Source organism: Rhinoraja longicauda, chromosome 13 (genome assembly GCF_053455715.1).
Source record: "Rhinoraja longicauda isolate Sanriku21f chromosome 13, sRhiLon1.1, whole genome shotgun sequence".
Classification (NCBI taxonomy): domain Eukaryota; kingdom Metazoa; phylum Chordata; class Chondrichthyes; order Rajiformes; family Arhynchobatidae; genus Rhinoraja; species Rhinoraja longicauda.
The window spans coordinates 21,338,232-21,358,130 of record NC_135965.1 but is presented as its reverse complement, the minus strand read 5'-3'; the positions used below and the strand labels follow the sequence as shown (position 1 = coordinate 21,358,130).

Here is a 19,899-nt window from a genome sequence, read left to right as displayed (position 1 = left end):
GGTTTTTTTTTGTTTTACAGTGGTGGGTGCATGGAATACGCTACCAGGGTGGTGGTGTGAAGACAGTTACATTAGTGATATTTAGATGGGCATATGTAAATGCAAGATTATGGGGGGATATGGATCGCGTGCAGGCAGAGGAGAATAATTTAACTTGGCCTCATTATTTGGCAAGGACATTGTGGACCGAAAGGCCTATTCCTGTGCTGTACTGTTCTATGTTCTAGAAGTAAATGCTCAACAAAAAGGCACAGTGGCAAAGCGGTGGAGTTGCTGCCTTACAGTGCTAGAGACCCGTGTTCAATCCTGTCTGCAGCTGCTGTCTGTGCGAAGATTGTCCATTGTCCCTGTGACTGTGGGTTTTCTTTGGGTGCTCTGGGTTCCTCCCACACTGCAGGTTTGTAGGTTAATTGGCTTTGGTAAAATCATAAATTGTCCCTAGTGTGTAGGATTGTGCTAGTGTACGGGATGATCGCCGGTAGGCGTGGACTCGGTGGGCCGAAGGGCCTCTCTCCGCGCTGTTTCTCTGTAAAGTCCAAATCATTTTGCAGTACAAACCAAGAATAATGGGGATGCAAATTGTTCATGAATTCTTCATGCAGGGATTTCAGATTTCTTCCCAATTCTGCTCTTCCCTGACCTCTCCTCTACACTTGGAGCAATTTTAAAGTTGCCAATTTACCTATCAGCACATTTTTAGAATGTGGGCAAAGACCATAGCATCAACAAAGAAAACTGGTCACATGGAGTCTATGCAAACTGCACTAAGAAGCCACCGAGAGTCTAGACTGAACCTGGGTTGCTGGAACGGTGTGACAGCAGCACTAACTGCTGCACCGTACTACATTTCAGCCGAGGGGCCGGTTCTCTCGATTTGCATCAGCTGTAGTTGATTCACAGCAGGTTAACTTTAGTGTACTGGAAACTTAGAAACAGTGTTCTGAAAAATATAATATACTCTGTATTTCTTTTAATTAATGCAATGTGTGTACAAAATCATGAGGAATAGAGCAGGACAATATACAGAGTCTTTTGCTCAGAGTAGGAGAATCGAGAACCAGAAGACATATGTTTAAGGGGGGGAAAGATTTAATAAGAACCTGATGGGCAACTGTTTTACACAAAGGATGGTGGCTATACAAAATGAACTGCCAGAGGAGTTGAGGCAGGTACAGGTACTCCTCAGCTTCGGATGGGGTTCCGTTCCGAGAAACCCATCGGAAACCAAAAGTATCGTATGTCGGAATGCATTGAAAACGCGCGATCATGTGTCCGGAAGCGAGCGACGGCTCTGCCATTTGCACCATCGCAACGTCGATCTATCGAAAGTCGAGCCATCGTAACCTGGGGAGTACCTGTACTATCATAACATTTAAGAGACTTTTGGACAGGCACATGGATAGAATAGGTTTAGAGAAATATAGGCCATGCGCAGAAAGGTGGAACTAGTGTAGATGGGGCATGTTGGTTGGTGTGGGCAAGTTGGGTCGAAGGGTCTGTTTCCATGCTGTATGACTATAAATTATTAAATATTCACGGAATTATTCATGTTGATTCCTGACTTTATCTGCAGGAAGGCTTGAGGCCTGGTGATACAACCAGCACGTTCTGTGGGACACCCAATTACATTGCGCCAGAGATTCTGCGTGGCGAGGATTATGGTAATCTTGTTTAGATGCTACTGGTGCAAACTCTAGCAGTTAAAAATTCAAATGTCATTTGGAAAATCCTAACTCCCAGTTGGAGGAGTAGTTTGTGGGTGAAAAACTGAAGTTCTATTATTAAAATGTTGACCTGGTGTCCAAGGTTGATAAGTATTTAGAAACCCAATGTCAGATTTTAATTAAAATTATTATTCCATCGTGATCCATTGAATGATTTATAATCAGGAATACCCTCCCTAAAGCAGATTCGTAGGTATCTTGCAAAATGTGACTTGGTAAGTCTCATGGGCACAGCTGATAGTGTCGCTGCCTCACAGTGCTAGAGACCCGGGTTTGATCCTGACCTCGGGTGCTGTCTGAGGAATTGGAACATTCTCCCTGTGACTGTGGATTTTCTCTGAGGGCTCCGGTTTCCTCCCACATCCAAAAAGACGTGCAGACTTGTGGATTAATCGGCCTCTGTAAATTGCCCCTTGTATGTAGGAAGTGGATACGTAAGTGGGAGAAACAGAATTGGTGTGAACGGATGATCAGTGGTCGGTGTGGACTCAGTGAGCTGAAGGGCCTGGTTCCATGCTGTATCTTTAAATCAATTCAATTCGATACTGGAAAAGGGAACAGTTGCAGAACTCTGGGGAACAACAGCAGGTAGATGCATTTTACTGGGTCATTCATAGAAGTAGAATGAGCTCAATGCTCAGCACTCCTCCTGTGGTGTCTAATTCTATTTTGCATGTTGTGTCATGAGGAATTTAATAAAAAAATTCCACTCCTGAAAATTAAAGACATGAATAGACTTGTACCAAACTCGTTCATCTTTTATTCAAGCTTGAGGAAATTGGTTGACTGTGATGAAGAACATAATTTTAATTCAACTTTAGTGTATTTGATCAAATTAATGTTGAAGATTATATCTTCAGGGCTTTTGGGATTATGACATGACAGCTGATTTAGATGAAGTTCCGTGTAATGTTGGTTGATATCCTCACTGGTTATCAAGTTGTGGGTTTGTATTTGCTGTTTTTGCTCATGATGGATGCCTCCCTTGGGTTTGTAATCTATTTAAAATCAAGTGTAGTACAAACTGCCCACTAGTGGATTGATATTGCCTTGAGTCTTGTTCTTCTGCATATTTATAACACTCATTGTTTAGTTGATGCTGACATCATTGAGAAAATCTTTCACTCTTTTGGGATAGTTAATACGTTCAATTCATTGTATGTTGTACAACATTGGATCCCACAGATCTACTAAGAAAATAATTCTTCTTAAAGTTTGAGATTGATTAATGTTCTGTAATTTGATAAAATTTAAAACCTTATTTTTTCACAGATAGTTTATTAAAAAATATTTCTTGGTGAAAGCTGGGGATGGAGGAAGGGAAAAAGTTGTTTTGAGCAAAGATGTTCACAGTTATATTAAGAGAAATCTGGTCCAAAACACCACAAAATTGTACATTCAGTATCTGTACCCATTGGGAAATGGCAAACAGCAGGTCCAATGAGACACTGAGCCATTGAGCCAAAAAAAATAAATATATTTTTTCAAAATGTCGGAGCTGCCCTAGCAGCTGCGGCTTACCTGCAGTCCGTTGTCTTTTGTGTTTTTTGTTGTTTTTTGTCTTGATTGTAGTGTGGAGATGTGATGTAGTGTTTTTTGTGGATGTGTACTATGTGTGGGGAGGTGGGGGGGGGACTGTAAAATTGTCTCTTCCGAACAGAGATGCAACCTTTTTTCTGGGTGGTGTCTCCGTTCCCGCTGCGGCTTACCATCGGCCAAACACCTCGAGCTGGTGGCCTCCACCTGGGCTCTGGTTCGCAGAGCCCGCGGACCGGACTTACCATCTGCGGAGCTGGCTGCCTTTGGAGGCTGTGGTGGCGGCTGCGACTCGCGCTCGGAGGCTTCGGCCGCGTGGATATCGGAAGCTCCCAGCCCCCTGGGTGGGGCCCGACATCGGGAGCTCCGGCAGCGGCAGCGTCTTCGCCCGCCCCCGATCGAGGGGCTTGGGTCGGCCCGCTGCGGACCTTTCACCGTCCGGCACGGCCTGGAACGCAGCAACTTCCAGCAGCCTGACCGCGGGAGAAGACGGCAGGGGAAGAGAAAAGACATTCTGGCCTTCCATCACAAAGAGGAGATGACTGGAGGAGACTCACTGTGATGGATGTTTCTTTTTTTTGTTTTGTGTTGGTTTGTGATTGTGTGTGAAATTGCTTATTTTTATTGCTCTTATTGCAGGACTGTGGGTGACCTTTCATTTCACTGCACATCTTGTATGTGTATGTGACAAATAAACTTGACTTGACTTGTTATCCATCTTAGCAGCCGTGCAGAGTATAATGTTAGCAAAGAACTGGCAGCCCTTTGGTTGTCAGTCTGTTCAGAAAACAGGAATGATTGAGATGACTGATTAAAATCTGACAGACCAATTAGTTTCCCAATATTACATCCTTTTTACCTCTTTAATGTTGATTTTTTTAAATAGCAACCTGTTTTATTTCCAGGGTTCAGCGTGGATTGGTGGGCGCTGGGAGTGTTGATGTTCGAAATGATGGCTGGGCGATCGCCGTTTGATATTGTGGGGAGCTCGGATAATCCAGACCAGAACACGGAGGACTACCTCTTCCAAGGTGCAACACCTCGCCTTTCTCCTTCCTTTATTATTTTTAATTTCACTTTCAGCAACTAGTGAATCTTTGGTCCAACAGAGGGTGCTGTTTTTAAACTGCATTGAACCTTCCGCTAATGTTCCCACAGGGGGCAACAAAGAGGAATTCTCTTTGCTGCCAATAAATGAGACGTGAAAATAATGTTCAAGGTTCACAAGGAAGAATTCATGCCTCCTTGAGCTGTAATTTTTTAAGATCTGTTGAGCAATTTGTATTTCTTAACATGTATGACAGCCAGATTATTGAAACTTGTGAAAGACACGTTTAAAAAAAAAGTTAAATATGACGTTAAATGTGACGGTGTTTAACTGTAACAAAGTGAAATGGAAGGTTGCAACACTTAAAGGAGCCATCTTAGACCTTCAAACTTGATGAGTTGCTTCCACTTCAGTTTTGTGCAAGGTGGCCGTTGAGGCCAGTGTGAAAACTGCACTCATTCAGTGCCTAACAGGTCAAGTGGGTGCACTCCTTCCTCCCTTTACTGGGCATCTTTGTGCTCCCAAAACATACACAAGGTTTTAGCTCTAGCCTGAATGTTCCTTCAACACTTTGAGCAATCATGGGCTATGGATTTCTAGCGGTTGGTGAATGATTTATTGACAGATACAGCAAGGAATCTGGCCCTTTGTCCCACTGAGTTCAAGCTGACCATCAATCACCCTTGCACACTCGTTCTATTTTATCCCAGTGTTTCATCCAGCCCCTCATGCACTAGGAGCCATTTTCAGTGGCCAATTAGCCTATAAACGTGCATGTCTTTGGGATGTAGGAGGAAATCTGAGCACTCGGAGAAACCCCACGCGGTCATAAGAAGAAGGTGCAAACTCCACACATTCTGCACCCAAGGTCAGAATCAAACCCGGTCTCTGGCGCAATAAAACAGTAACTCTACCACTGCCGCCCTTTAATGTTTCTTTTTTTGTTCAGGTACTTGAATCTTTGAGACTTTTCCTTTGGTAACATCTTCCTGTGGCAAAGTCTGGAATGGCACAGATGCTTTGGGAGCCCGTCCATATTTTCCAGGGTCATTAGTTTTAGTTTAGCTTATTACGTGTACTGAGTGAGGTACAGTGACAAGATTTTTTGATGTGTGCTATTCAGTCAGTGGAAAGACTATACATGTCCACAGTACACAGATACAGGATAAAGGGAATAACGTTTAGTGCAAGGTAAAGTCAGATTAAAGATAGTCCGAGGGCCTTGCTAAGACCTTCTGTTGTTGGAGGGTGATAGTGGAACGGGTTGGTGGGAATGTTAAGAATGTTTTTATAAGGCCCAAATTTTTGTATGATTCTGTGAGTGATGAAATGGAGATTGGCATCCTAGCAAGCTAAAGCATTGCCTGCAAAAGGCACCTTGATTATTCATAGGCTATGACAGCAATACTTTGGACTTTCTGAAGAAGCATTCACCTGAACCACAACAGGAAGTATCCAGATGGTGGCCCTGAAGAGTCACCATATGCCAGTATTGGCAGCTGTGGCATCTATTTCTCAATTAAATAGTGAAGGATGTAAATCTCACTTTAAAATGATTAAACCATTTTAGTTGATAATTGGTTGGGAAAGGACAGTGCTTCCCAAGCAACCATATTTCACATAAGATGTTAAACCCCGTAAGGTGTATATTGTAAATAAATACAATTGTTCTGTTGAAAGAAGATCAGAGGTCCTCTCCTTTCTGCACTGGACAATTTCATGTCACGACATATGATCTAATCGTTATCTCAAAACTCTTCTAATGACAGTCGACACAGTAGTGCAGCTGATAAACTCTGTAGTCTCGACAGTCAGAGACCCATGTTCGATCCTGACCTCAGGTGCTGTCTGTGTGGAGTTTGCACGTTCTCCCTGTGACTGCGTAGGTTAGCACTGTTTTTTTCCCACATCCCAAAGCCAAGGATTGATCGGTTTAACTGCCTCTCTAGATTTCCCCCCAAAGTGTCCATCATCCCAAGAAGAAAGCTCTTCCCCTCAAATGATATAAAGTGCTGGAGTAACTCAGTGGGTCAGGCAGCATCTCTGGAGAAAGTACACAGGTGACATTTTGGGTGGAGACCATCTTTCAGAAACAACACCTATCTATGTTCTCCAGAGATGCTGCCTGACCCGATGAGTTACTCCAGCACTTTGGCTTTTTGTTAAACCAGCATCTGCAAATCCTTATGTCTGCAAGCCATTTGCCTTGCCTTTTAAAAAGAATGAAAAATGATTTTTAATTTTGTGGGTTCTGATAATGGAGCTAATTCATCCTCTTGCATGTCTGTGTGCATGTACCTTCCAGCATGACTGTTGGAAAATGGCTCTCTTATTCATAGTTCCAGATAATAGAATGGCAGGAACCATTGAATCTATGATTGCCTATGTGAGATTTTATTTAGTCCCACTGGTAATTTCCCTTCACCATTAAATGAGAGAATTGTACTTTAATGACTGTAAAGAGATGCTTGAGATTAAAATGGTTCACTTTTCTCCCATTGTAATAACCTTGCTTCAAATAAAAGCCATGACCACCATTTACAATTACTCAAGCTGAGAAAAAAACACTGAGCTGTACACTAGCGTTTCTCTTAATAGGCTGACACCAACCAGTTCCTGTGGTACTGGTAAACGGGCAGTTTTTTTAAGAAGGACAGGGTGGGGTTGGCTTTTAACGCTGAGACTGCAAGATAGCTTTCACATACATAACAAAGAATGTAACAAAATTAAACTGGGTGATAATGTGTGAGAAAGGTTACATGTGGTAGGAAGGAACTGCAGATGCTGATTTATACCAAAGATAGACACAAAATGCTGGAGTAACTCAGTGGGCCAGGCAGCAAAGCTGAATAAGAATAGGTGACTTTTTGGGTCGGACTCTTTCTTTGGACTGAAAGTTGAGGTGGGGGGGGGGGGGGGGGGAGAATAAACTGGGATCTTGAAACGGCCAGAACAAATCGGGACTGCCAACGGATGTTTTCAGCCTGAAGAAGGGTTCCAAGCAGGAACCCTATATTCATTTTCCTTCATCACATATTCCTTTTTTCCAGGGATGCTGCCTAACCCACAGAGTTACTCCATTTAGTGTATCTTAGGTTAAGTATGGTGCAGTACTGGATAATAATAATAATTATATATTCCCTTATTCGTCCCACACCGGGGAAATTTACAGTGTTACAGCAGCAAAATGGATAGCAAGAGAGCAAGAGATCATTCATTATAAATAAAAGATACATAAATTGTCATCAGTGCTGGTTGTGCAGTCTCACATCAGCGGGAAGGAAGGACCTTCTATATCTCTCCTTCAAGCACTTGAGGTGAAGGAGTCTGTCACTGAAGGAGCTACTCAGTGCAGTGACAGTGTCCTGCATGGGGTGGGAGTCGCTGTCCAGCAGCGATGTTAGCTTTGCCATCATCCTCCTCTCTCCCACCACCTGCACTGGGTCGAGGGGGCAACCCAGGACAGAGCTGGCCTTCCTGACCAGCTGGTCGAGTCTCTTCCCTTCCGCTGCTGAGATGCTGCCGCTCCAGCAGACCACCCCATAGAAAATGGCCGATGCAACCACCATGTTGTAGAAGCGCCTTAGGAGTGCCCCCTGCACTCCAAAGGACCTGAGTCTCCTTAGCAGATAAAGTCTGCTCTGGCCCTTTCTGTATAGCGCATCGGTGTTTTCAGTCCAGTCCAGTTTATTGTTGAGGTAGACACCCAGGAACTTATAAGAATCCACCCTCTCGATGTCCATTCCCTGGATGTTAACCGGTGTCGGGGGGACCTGGCTGCGCCTGCAGATATCTGCCACCATCTCCCTGGTTTACCCCAGGTTGATCCGGAGGCAGTTCCGCTGGCACTAATGGTGCCAATTATTCCAAATTCCCATGTATTTTATGACCATCTGGCTTAATCCCTATTAATTTGTACTATCCACCAACCTCCTTCCTGGGGCCAAATCTGCTCTAAATCAAGCAGTTCCTTTTTTTCACCTAATCTTGTCTGTGGAAACCTCTTGCCTCAACAAGGAACTAAATCTTGATTGCATTATTGACATATGAACTCAGCTGTGTTACTGCTATTTGGTGATGTCCAATTATGCTGGCAGTTTTTTAAATAATAAGACAAAATAGCCGGCAAGGATGGGCCAAGCGTAGTAAATAATTAATCAGAGTCTATCTTATTTATCTTTTAGGATGTTAAATGGTGATCTAGAAAAAAAAAGAGTGCTATCTTTTTCATGTTCTTTTTCATATATTCTTTAATGCTGAAGATTCAGTGCTCTTGTACTCTTTCATTACTGATCCTTACTGTGAACATGCATTGATCAAATGCACTCTTCTTTATAGTTCAATTTACTGGAAATGTTCTTACTGGAAATTAACTGTCAAGGAATATAATGTTGACCCTGTTATCTGCATAGAGTATAAACCGACGTGTTAAACAAAGAGATTCTCAAACGAAGGTTTATTAGCACACTGAAGTCAAGTAGTCTTTATTAGTACTCAAGTTACGTGGATATGCCTGTGTACAATTCATTTCCTATTACTCCACACTGTTATAACTTGTCACTGCACTAAATCACAAGACTGATAGCCTGGATTTAAATACCGCCCACGCATGGTGAACTGGCCAGGCTTTCCACAATGAGGTTTGCAATCTTGGGTTCCAAGCTCCAGGTCTATCTTATGATGATTGTTTGGGGGGTATCGCCATTGATGTCCTGATATCTCCTCCTTTATGCTGTTTCTTCTGATCTTCCAGAAGGTTTGTTCATGTACCCTTGCCCAGTACCCTCATGAATCTGAAAGTCATTCATTCATTGATCGGGTAAACAAGATGTACGTTCCCTTTTCCATCAATTTGGCGACTTGGCCTGCCACTGATGTTGGGCGACCTTTCACAATTGGCTTTATGGCTATCTAGTCCCACTTCCTCTTTACACCAGGCCAGAGAGTTCATATAAAGGGACCACTTTTCCCAGTATTCTTGTAAGTTGATGACTTTTTCCATTGTGCTCAAAGTTTAGCTTTTCGCTATTCAGCTACAAATTGATGAATGTATAGTTAGGATCGTTTGTGGTGACCAATACCACAAAGCATATATTGGGATATTATTATTTCTTGACACTGCTAATTCACACTTGTATCTTTGTGTATTTCAGTCATTTTGGAAAAACAGATACGTATTCCACGCTCCCTCTCTGTCAAAGCTGCAAGTGTATTAAAGGGATTTCTTAACAAGGTATTTAATTCTGACTGGTTTTATTTCCCGTATTATTGTAGATCCTTTCAGAAACATAAAACAATGACAACTTGCTAGTACCATTTTATTCATCACATATTTTTGTTGACAAAATATATTGAACCAGTATGTGGTGGTAGTGCCCAAGGACTGAAAATGGCAAATGTTATAGCCATGTTTTTGAAAGTATGTGATGATAAACCCAGTAACAACCAATTTCTCCCGTCACCCTCCCCCCCCCCCCAACTTCCCTGTGCTCCACCTGGATGTGCACGCATCCCCCCCTCCCATCACACTCACATACCTTCCACCTATATTCCTCCAGACTTCACAATTTGCGCCTCTTCTATCCTTATCTCACTGTCTTTTCAACTCTGGTCTTTGACTGACCAACCAACCCCCTCAGCAGTATCCACCTGTAATATGCCAGACTTTGGCCTGCCGTCAACCCAAAATGCTATTGTCCATTTCCCTCCACAGATACTGCTTGACCCTCTGAGTTCTTCCAGCACTTTGTGTTTTACATCAGCCAGTTTATCTTGGGTGGGGTAACTGTTAAAACTGGTAATTATAGCAAAATTAGCTATCACATGGACGTAAGGCTTGATTAGAGAGATAGATCTTTTTTGAAAGCAAATAATTTCTCGGATTATGTGGGTTTCTGATGTTGGCAATTGTTGATTTCATTCAACCTGGGCATAGGCTTCTCACTCGATTCCTGGAATGGCCAGTGTTCTCTATCACTTAAGCAGCTGCTTAAATTCTAAATACTGTTTGCTTTCTTTGCTCCTCTGCTATAGTCTTAACGATTTTTGCTTTATTCCAGGATCCAGCAGAGCGACTTGGATGTCACCCGCAGACGGGATTCGCTGATATCCAGGGAAATCCTTTCTTCCGCAACGTAGACTGGGACTTGGTAAGTTTGGAAGGAATTATCTTTAGAATGATGTGCTAGATAGTGCAACCAAATTATCACTTTTCCTCAATTCTTTTTGTTACTTGTCTTCACTGTAGAATGGTCATGGTGTGAATGGAAGCTATTTGGCCCATCATGTATGGGTTGGGTCTCTACTAGAGAGGGTCTCCAGTTCCACCCACCAACCTATTAACTTTACTTTAGACTTTGGAAATACAGCGTGGAAACAGGCCCTTTGGCCCACCGAGGCCATGCTGACCTGCAATCACCCTGTATGCTAACACTATCCTATGCACCAGGGACAATTTGCAATTTTTTTATCGAAGCCGATTAACCTACAACCCTCTACGTCTTTGGAGGGTGGGAGGAAGCCAGAGAAAACCGGGAAAAATTCAGGATACCCTGCCTCGGCTAACAATGAAATCATTGGGGTACAGGATGGGAATAAATCTTGGATCCTTTTAGGCTTGCCGTTTTACTGATAGAATGCAAGGAGTGCTGGTAAAGGGAAGGAAGATCCATCTCCTATGTCTCTTTGATTAGATATTCTGATACATGAAATGGCTGCAGCCTAACTTTCAGCCGAATCTCGCACATGTCCCGCGTCGACGTCCTCTAGACAGTGTTACCAATCTACCACGCATGCCTGCACCGTGACATTCCTGGCTGGCAGGAATACTGGTGTGCATGCATGTACAATGGTGACATGCACATGTGTAAACATACGCAGAAGTTAATTGTTCGGGATGGTTCAAAACCTACTCAGGAGGTCTGACTCTGATGCAACATAGCAATGTATGAAAAGCAGAAGTTCTGATCTCTGAGTGTGTTAAGATCTTTTCCAAGGCCTTGTCAGCGAGAGTTTGAAAGCATTTTAAGGAACAAAGCATCTGAATTAGCCCATGAGGAAGTTCGCGCACACCTCTTCAGTGGCGAAGGGAAGTGAGTTTTTCAGTCGGCTGACAAATGAGGGAACACTGCACTGTGACCAGTGTATTTGTATAATTCCGCAATTATGCTTTATAAAAAAGTGCTTGTTGCTGAGTGTGCCAACCTGCAGAATAATCCCCTAAATCTCTGCTGACCCAACTCTGCTGAAGCTGAGGAACTAGATTCTGCAGAAGTGTTACTATTTCCACCGAAAATGTTGGGGAATTTTTTTAAAAACCATATAACAAAAACCTTGTGATCATCTTTATTTGTCTAGTTTATCGTGTACCAAGATACAGTGAAAAGTTTTTTTGTCGTGCGCTGTTAGTGGGTGGCATGATGATGCAGTGAGAGAGTTGCTGCCTTCCAGTGGCAGAGACCCGGGTTCGATCCTGACTGGGTGCTGTCTGTACAGAGGTTGTGCGTTCCACCTGAGACCGTGTGGGTTTTCTCCAGGTGTTTTGGTTTCCACTCACATTCCAAAGATGTGCAGATTTGTGGGTTAATTGGTTTTGGTAAAAAATTGTAAAAGTTTTGTGTGTGCGAGTATATGAGGTCAGCATGGACTTTGTGGGCCAAAGGGCCTGTTTCCATACTGCATCTCTTACCTGAACTATTCAGTCAGCGGAAAGACCACACATGATTACAAATAAGTCGTCCTCGGTGTACAAACATAGGATAAAGGGAATAATGTTTAGTGCAACATAAAGTCCAGTAAAGTCTAATTAAACATAGTCGTAGGATCTCCAATATGGTTGAAGGTGGGTCAGGACCGTTCTCTAGTTGGTGATGGGATGGTTCAGTTGCCTGATAACCGCTGGGAAGAAACTGTCCCTGAATCTGGACGTGTACATTTTCACATTTCTGTACCTCTTGCCTGAAGGGAGAGGGGAAAATACACTTAATTTAGTGTCTGTGTAGTTCTGTGGAAACAGTGAATGCCGACCATAGAAATTTATGGTACAGAAGGCAATTCATGTAATCAGAAATGGAGCCCTCTAGGCTATAGTATTTTCCAGCTTTTGGACTACAGCTCTTTAAACGGCCCATCAAGCATGCAGGTTTCTATTTCCATCATCCTATTAAATGGTAAGTTATAGCCTCCTGCTACTGTTGGGAGTTTAAAAGCTTTCCTCATTCCCCTATAAATGTTCTGCCAATTAACTTAATGTTATGTCTCGTGTGAAGTGACGACAAAAATGTCCTTTTTTATTTGTCCTCACTGAGTCTCATAAGTTGACACTCCATTAAATTTCCCCCAATCACCCTTTTCCTGAAGAATGCAGAATCATTCTAGTGCATGAAGAATAGAACGCTGAAAAATCTGTATCAGGCAGCATCTGTGGAGGAAAAGGCGCAAGTCAAGGTTTTGGGTTTCAGACTCTGTATCTGGACTGAGACTGGATGGGGAAGATGGCTGGTGTATAGTGGGGGAGAGTGAGACGAGGCGGAGGCTGATAGGTTCCATCTATCACTTTCCAGTTATTTCCATCCTCCTCACACTTTCATCTGCCCAACATCCCCTACCTGCCTCTGTCTCATTCCCCTTCGCAATGCTACATAACTACAATCGTTCCTTCTCAGTCCTGATGCATTGTCTTGATTCAAAATGTCACATTGCACCTTTTGCCCTCACAGGTGCTGCTTGACTTGCTGAGTTCTTCCAGCATTCTGTTTTTCTGTTCTGCGATCCAGCATTTGCCATCCTTTTAGACATTGATCAAACAAGTTTAAGGGAACCTCCCCTAAGGGTGTGGACCATTGGAATGCAATTGTTCTCTAACATTTTCGACCCTGGCACCAGGGAAGCGCAGCACCATCCTAGCTTCTCATCTGCCTATTCCTCCATTATTGAGTCACTCGCTACCTTTGCCCTTGAATTTTACCCTTCTGCTCTTATCTCTGGCCTTTGGTCCAATCGGCTGGCTATCAAAAACTCCCCTCGCCTGTGTTCATCGTCGCTGATCCATGTTCTATAGAGATACTGCCTGGCCCGTTCAGTTACTCCAGCATTTTGTGCTCTTTTTGAACATTTGCACCCACTCCCTGCTGTTTTCCAACACGGTCGTTTCACAGAGCAATACTACTGCGATCAGACTGAATGTGGTTGAATAATTGACCGAGAAAACAATTTAATTGAGCTGAGAATGAAACTTTTTTTTATTATGCCAATCTAGATGGAACAGAGACAGATCATCCCACCTTTCAAGCCACATATTTCTGGTGAATTTGGACTTGACAACTTTGACTCCCAGTTCACCAATGAACTTGTTCAGCTAACTCCAGACGATGAGTAAGTAACATAGTCATTTGTTCTCTATAAGAATGAAATTGTTTCATTGATTGAAAGACACAGCATGGAAACAGGATTCTTCAGCCCTCGTTCTATGTAGAAACAGAGAGCTACAGATGCTGGTTCACCGAGAAAAGACACAAAATGCTCGACCTACTCAGCAGGTCGGTCTGCATCCTGGAGAACATGGTAGATGGCGTTTTGGATGCTGCCTGACCCACTAACCACTTCAGGGTTTTGTGTCTTCCCAAACTAGTTTTATGTTATCCCACTTTCTCATCCACTCCATAAACACACTGGGGCAATTTTACAGAGGCCAATTGATCTACAAACCTGCTTGTCTTTGCTATGTGGGAGGGAACCAGGAAAAAGCCCACGTGGACACGGAGAACATGCAAACTCCAAACAGAGATGGCAGCCAACGTCAGGATCAAACCTGGCTCCCCGGTACTGTAAGAGAACTGCTCCAATGTGCTGCCCTAAAGACGTTGCTCATCTTAGATTGGTGAGCAATGAATTCAATTCTGTCTCAACCCTAATCTATGAACATTTTGGCCAGCTAAAGTTGTTATACCTTCATCAAGATACATTATTTGTGCCTTTAGTACTTCCATTGGCCTTGGTTTATTTTCTAATTAGAAATATGTTGCAAAGGAAGTGTAGAAGTTTCAATTATATTTTGAACAGCTGTTGTACTGGCAGCCTCTCAAATGGCTCATAGAACAGGAACATTCGTATAGTTTTTGAACTAGATTTGTTCAAAAAAATATTTAAGTAACTTTAACACGAGCTGTTGCAGTCATTATTCAGTTTAAAGAAGGGTTCTGACCCGAAACGTTGCCTATTCCTTTTCTCTAGAGATGCTGTTGTCCCTCTGAGTTACTCCAGCATTTTTTGTCTATCTGCAGTCATTAATTGGATTGGATTCATTCAAAGTTCAGCGAGTGTTGCTTGGTTAAAACCATTTTGTCAGGAAGAAGCCCTTTGGCTCAATGAGTCCATGTTGTTCTTTCCCAGAGATAACCTGTCAGTCCAACACCTTGCCTATTCCCAGTAGCTATTCATGTATAGTCTTTTCTCTGACTGGATAGTACACAAACAAAAGCTTTTCACTGTACCTCTGTACAGAAGGTGGCACAGTGAATTTGCTGCCTTGTAGCACCTGACATCCGGGTTCGATCCTGACTACTGGTGCTGTCCATATGGAGTTTGTACGTTCCCCTCGTGACCGGTCGATTTCTGTCAAACTGCAAACCCTGCCCCGGTAGCATTTTTGGTCATGTGGATAATACTTTTTATTCCAAGAAAAAAAAAGCCACTTGAAGCAAAACACAGAGACTGGTGGAACTCAGTGCGTCAGGCAGATGGATAGACAAAGGCTAGAGATGAAAAGAGGACAAAAGGGTGACAAACAGACTAAAGAGACAAAAGGGCGCAGCTAATGAGAGAAGGGGTTTGAAAGAGCAGTGAATTGTAAAGCCAGAGTGGGGGATATAGGTGGAAAGGAATGGTGAGAAGTTGGGGGGAGGGGGGGATAGTGTGAGAATGAGTGCGCACTGGGGTCAGGAAAAAGTTGTGGTGAGGTGGGGGGGGGGGAAGAAAATGAATAGGGTTGGGTGTTTCCAGAAATTGGAGCCCTTTAGGGTGGGGTGGGGTGGGGTGCACCTCAGCTTTTCATCATCATCTACTGTTGCTGGTATCGGACTGCCCCAGTTGTATTCATCTTTTACCTCATTCTCCCTGACATCCCTCCCAGCTGCAGCCAGTCTGATTAACATACATACAGATGGCCTGCTGCCAGATAATCTGCTAATTCTTCACCACAGTTTCTTACAAGCTGATGCAGTTGTCCGTAAAAGGTTGCAATGCAGAGAAAATGGTTTCTTGGCAGATCTGAGCAGAAACAGATTTGCTGTAAACATGATCTTTCTTTAACCCCCAGAAGTGATGAATAAAATAAACTACCAGACGAGCAGGAATTTAAAAAAATTGTGTCCATAGCCTAGACTGGCACAATATGGATTATGTGCAAGATAAACACAAAGTGTTGGAGTAACACAGCGGGTCAGGCAGCATTTCTGGAGAATATGGATAGGTGACATTTGGGGTCGGGACTCTTCTTCAGACACCGAATCTTTAATCTGACGAAGGCTCCTGACCCGAAACGTCACCTATGCATTTTCTCCGGGGGTGCTGTCTGATCCGCTGAGCAAAATCCCAACATTTTGGTATAAACCAGCTTCTGCAGTTCCTTTTTTAATTAATTGTGTGCAGACAGATAAGGCGTTATGTACGGCACAGATATTGTGGGCCAAAGGGCCTGTTCCTGTGCTGTACTGTCTGTGGCTTGATCATGGTTTGATCTTATAGTTGTGAAATTGACTGAAAACATTTTATTCCCAGTAGTACATGAGCACTAAATTAATGACACGACCCTCATATCTCATTTATAGCAATTTGTCACAGCCCTGGGTTCTGATCTTCCTTCTGTTTCTGTAGTGACGCTGTAAAGAAGATCGACCAGTCAGAATTTGAAGGCTTTGAATACATCAACCCGCTCCTGATGTCGGCTGAAGAATGTGTCTGAGTGGCTGAAGTCCGCGCTCTTGGACCTGTGCCTCCAACCCTTGCATGTGGAAGAGTTGAAAACAACAAATGCCTTGCTTCAATCGCCAAAGCCTTTCCTCTCTGCAGCTGACCGTCTGAGAATGCCCAACCCAATTCTTGCCCTAAAAAAAGGGAGGGAATGAGTGCCTATAATTATCTCACCCGGCATAACTGTAAAGTGCAGCTTAACTTTCTGAGAACTTGCCATCTGCAGTTGAGAGCCAACCTTTCCCTTTCCCCCCAAATAAGCCCTATTGACACTAAATAGGTGGATAGTTTGTGTGGAGAACAAGTGCTGTCTTAACTTACCTAAGAATGATAGGGTTTTTTAAACCATGGAGAGAGGTTTGGGTGTAAAGTTGACTTTATCCTCATGGTGTTACAGTAAACCTTGTGTCCGTGACTTTCCTCCCCTCCCTCCCCCCCAACATCTCCATCAGCCTGCTGCTGGTGGTATTGCTCAGGGAGATGGCAGCTGTGGCTATGGCTAAAACGCTCCTGCAGGTACAACATTGCTCTTATTTACTGGAAAAATGCATCTGAAGCTGGGATGAGTATAGCATTTCGAGCATCTTGTACCTACTGGCTTGATGCCAGCAAGGAAATGTACAGAAACCCATTTGTCGAATAACTTGCATCATTTATTTAGTTAATTGTTAGGTTATACGTTATCACGTTTTTTTTTGGGGGGGGGGGGGACCACATAAATGAAAACCATAAAAGAAAAGTGCACAAATATACTGTGACTCTACGTGTCTGCACTGCTGTGAAAGATGTTTTTTTTAATTTTTACAAATATACAAGGATAAAATTGCAATTCTACACCATAGTGCATCGATTGAGATTTTCAATCCTGCCGCTTTGAAACCAAGTCTCTGGGATTATGAGCTGGTTAACAGACAATGAGGGTTTGGGGAATGCTTTATTATACTGAAGTAGCTAAAATGACCCGCTCATTGATTGTAGTAGCCACGGCTGATATTCAAACACCACACAACTTAACTTTTCTAGGATCTGTTACTGTCATGTTAGATTGCCCAAAAAACAAACGTACTTGCTCTCCTCCACTGGATGGAGACTTAAATCTACATTTAAGTATTATTCGCGCACAGTTGACACTGTGTACATTTGAATTTTTGCATTCTCTTTGCCTCATTAGAGGGTCAAATTTGGCTTCGTCCAATAAAAACAAGGCATGAGTCTCCTGAGCAAATGATACGAGCAACTTTATTTGACCATTCCCCATCTTCCAGATTTAACTTCTGTTTTGTGCAAAATGAAAGGTTCCTATCTCATAAGAAAGCTGTTACATTTGATAAATTGCAATTAATATATTGAAGATGCACCCTGTTACATTTTCTGAGCTTTATTCCACTACTTTGCAGTTAATTGAGCAGATTAGCATATTTGTGGTGCTGCAGAAAACTGTTGCATTTTCATTTATCCAACCATATTTTAATTCTTTCTGTGGTGCATCTGGTTTTGATTTTGTTTTTAAAAAATAGTGATGAATTTTGTAAAAGAAATTGTACATCTGTTGCTCTTCTATAGATTTGCAGTATTTGTTAAATTATACGGTGGTGTTGACTTCTGTAAAACTGTTTTGTCTTCAGTTTGCAAGGGATGCATTCAATATTTGTTGTTAATTGGTGGCTCTCCTTCTGAAAGAGGACATCCCTCAAAAGCTATTAAAATGGAGGTCCATTGCCTCCCTGTGTCTCTTGTTACTCTGCTCTGAAACCTGTTTTTAGTCTGGCTAGAATGACATGTTGGAATACAGACCATTCCCGACTTATAGAAAAAAAGATTTATCTTGAAGACGAGAGACTGCGGATGCTGGCATCTGGAGCAAAAAACAAACGGCTGGAGGGACTCTAGGTCAGACAGCATCACGGTGGTGCAGCGGTAGAGCTGCTGCCTTACAGCATCAAAGACCCGGATTCAATCCTGACCACGGGTGCTGTTTTTACGGAGTTTGTACGTTCTCCCTGTAACCGCGTGGGTTTTTTCCGGGTGCTCCAGCTTCCTCCAACACTTCAAAGACGTGTTGGTTAATTAGCTTCAGTAAAATTATAAATGGTCCCTTGTGTGTAGGATAGTGTTAGTGTACGGGGTGATCGCTGGTCGGCATGGACTCGGTGTGCCGAAGGGCCCTGACCCGAAAAGGCGACTGTCCATTTCCATGTACAAATGCTGCCTGACCCTTTGTTCTTTGCAGCTGATTTATAGTGATGAACCAAAGTCAGTTTCTGTTTCTTGGGATTCAGGAAATGTGAATAACATTTTGGGCAATGTGTTCCACTATTCCATCCTTTTTTCTGTTAACATGAAACAAAAACTGTGCCATAACAGCTAACGAAACATGTTAGGATTTTGGTGATTTCATTTTGTATTTTCCTTTCTTTTGTAATAAGCTGGATTTGTTTTTGATGGAGGTAATAATAAATATGTAGAAAGCTGATTTTAATGCGCAGTTCTCCAATACAGGCATTTCCATCGGAGTAAATGTGCTCAACCGCCTAACGCAGCTGAGAACAAGAGAGGTTATCTTTCCAGATTGTTACTGTTCAACAAGACTGCAGCCTCTAAATGTTTAACCGCTATTTAGTATAAGAAAATAACTGCAGATGCTGGTACAAATCGAAGGTATTTATTCACAAAATGCTGGAGTAACTCAGCAGGTCAGGCAGCATCTCAGGAGAGAAGGAATGGGCGACGTTTCGGGTCGAAACCCTTCTTCAGACTGAAGAAGGGTCTTGACCTGAACGTCGCCCATTCCTTCTCTCCTGAGATGCTGCCTGACCTGCTGAGTTACTCCAGCATTTTGTGAATAAACCGCTATTTAGTGATCTTCACCCTTCTTGGGCACCCACAGTATTTTCTGTACACTGCAGAAATTGGCTGGCTTTAGGAGTTGCATTATTGTTGAACTTCCTATTGTCAAACCAAGTGTCTAGTGTGAAATGGAGTTGCTGTGCAAAATGAGAATTTAATGAATTTCTTAACTCCCCCCCAACGGACAGCAGTGCTTTTTGGAGAAGGAACTGTGAACTTAGACTCCTGTGGTAGAATAGGATGTCATGTGTTTTGGAGGCCACCTTTACAGATTGTTACTCTTCACCAAGCCACAGAGCCTCTTGTAACTGCTGTTTAGTGATCTCCACCCTTTGTTGGCACTGTGGTAACATTCACAGTATTTTCTGTTTACTGCAGAAGTTGTCTGGCATTAGGACTTGCACTGTTGTTGAACTTCCTGTTGTCAAACCATGTGTCTAACAAAGTATGGTGCTGCTATGCAAGATGAGAATTTTTGGATTCCTTAACTCTCCTGCTTTTCCCTCAGCCTGTTGCTCAAGACACCAAGGTGTACTTTAGTCTCCTGTGGCAGAATAGGGTGGCACAGTGGTGCAGTGGTAGAATTGCTGCCTTACACCTCCAGAGACCCGGCTTAGATCTTGACTGGTGCTGTCTGCGCATTCTCCCTGTGACCACGTGGGTTTTCTCCGGATGCTCTAGTTTCCTTCCACAGTCCAGAGATATACAGGTTTGTAGGTTAATTGGCCTTGGTAAAAATTGTCTCTAGGAAGTTGTAGGATAGTGCTACTGTACAGG

The 19,899-nt window shown here is 43.0% G+C and overlaps 1 protein-coding gene across 2 annotated transcripts in view; it reads left to right on the top strand.

Moving 5' to 3' along the window:
• The window catches only part of prkci (protein kinase C, iota), a 65,165-nt gene extending 46,175 nt beyond the window's left edge, over positions 1-18,990 (top strand). For both annotated transcript variants that reach the window (XM_078410523.1, XM_078410524.1), the window contains exons 14-19: positions 1,574-1,661; positions 4,166-4,291; positions 9,462-9,541; positions 10,368-10,457; positions 13,565-13,680; positions 16,180-18,990. In XM_078410523.1, the coding sequence (XP_078266649.1) occupies positions 1,574-1,661; positions 4,166-4,291; positions 9,462-9,541; positions 10,368-10,457; positions 13,565-13,680; positions 16,180-16,267 (588 nt within the window). In that variant the 3' untranslated portion in view covers positions 16,268-18,990. The remainder of the gene's footprint in view (positions 1-1,573; positions 1,662-4,165; positions 4,292-9,461; positions 9,542-10,367; positions 10,458-13,564; positions 13,681-16,179) is intronic.
• The last annotated feature ends 909 nt before the right edge of the window (positions 18,991-19,899 follow it).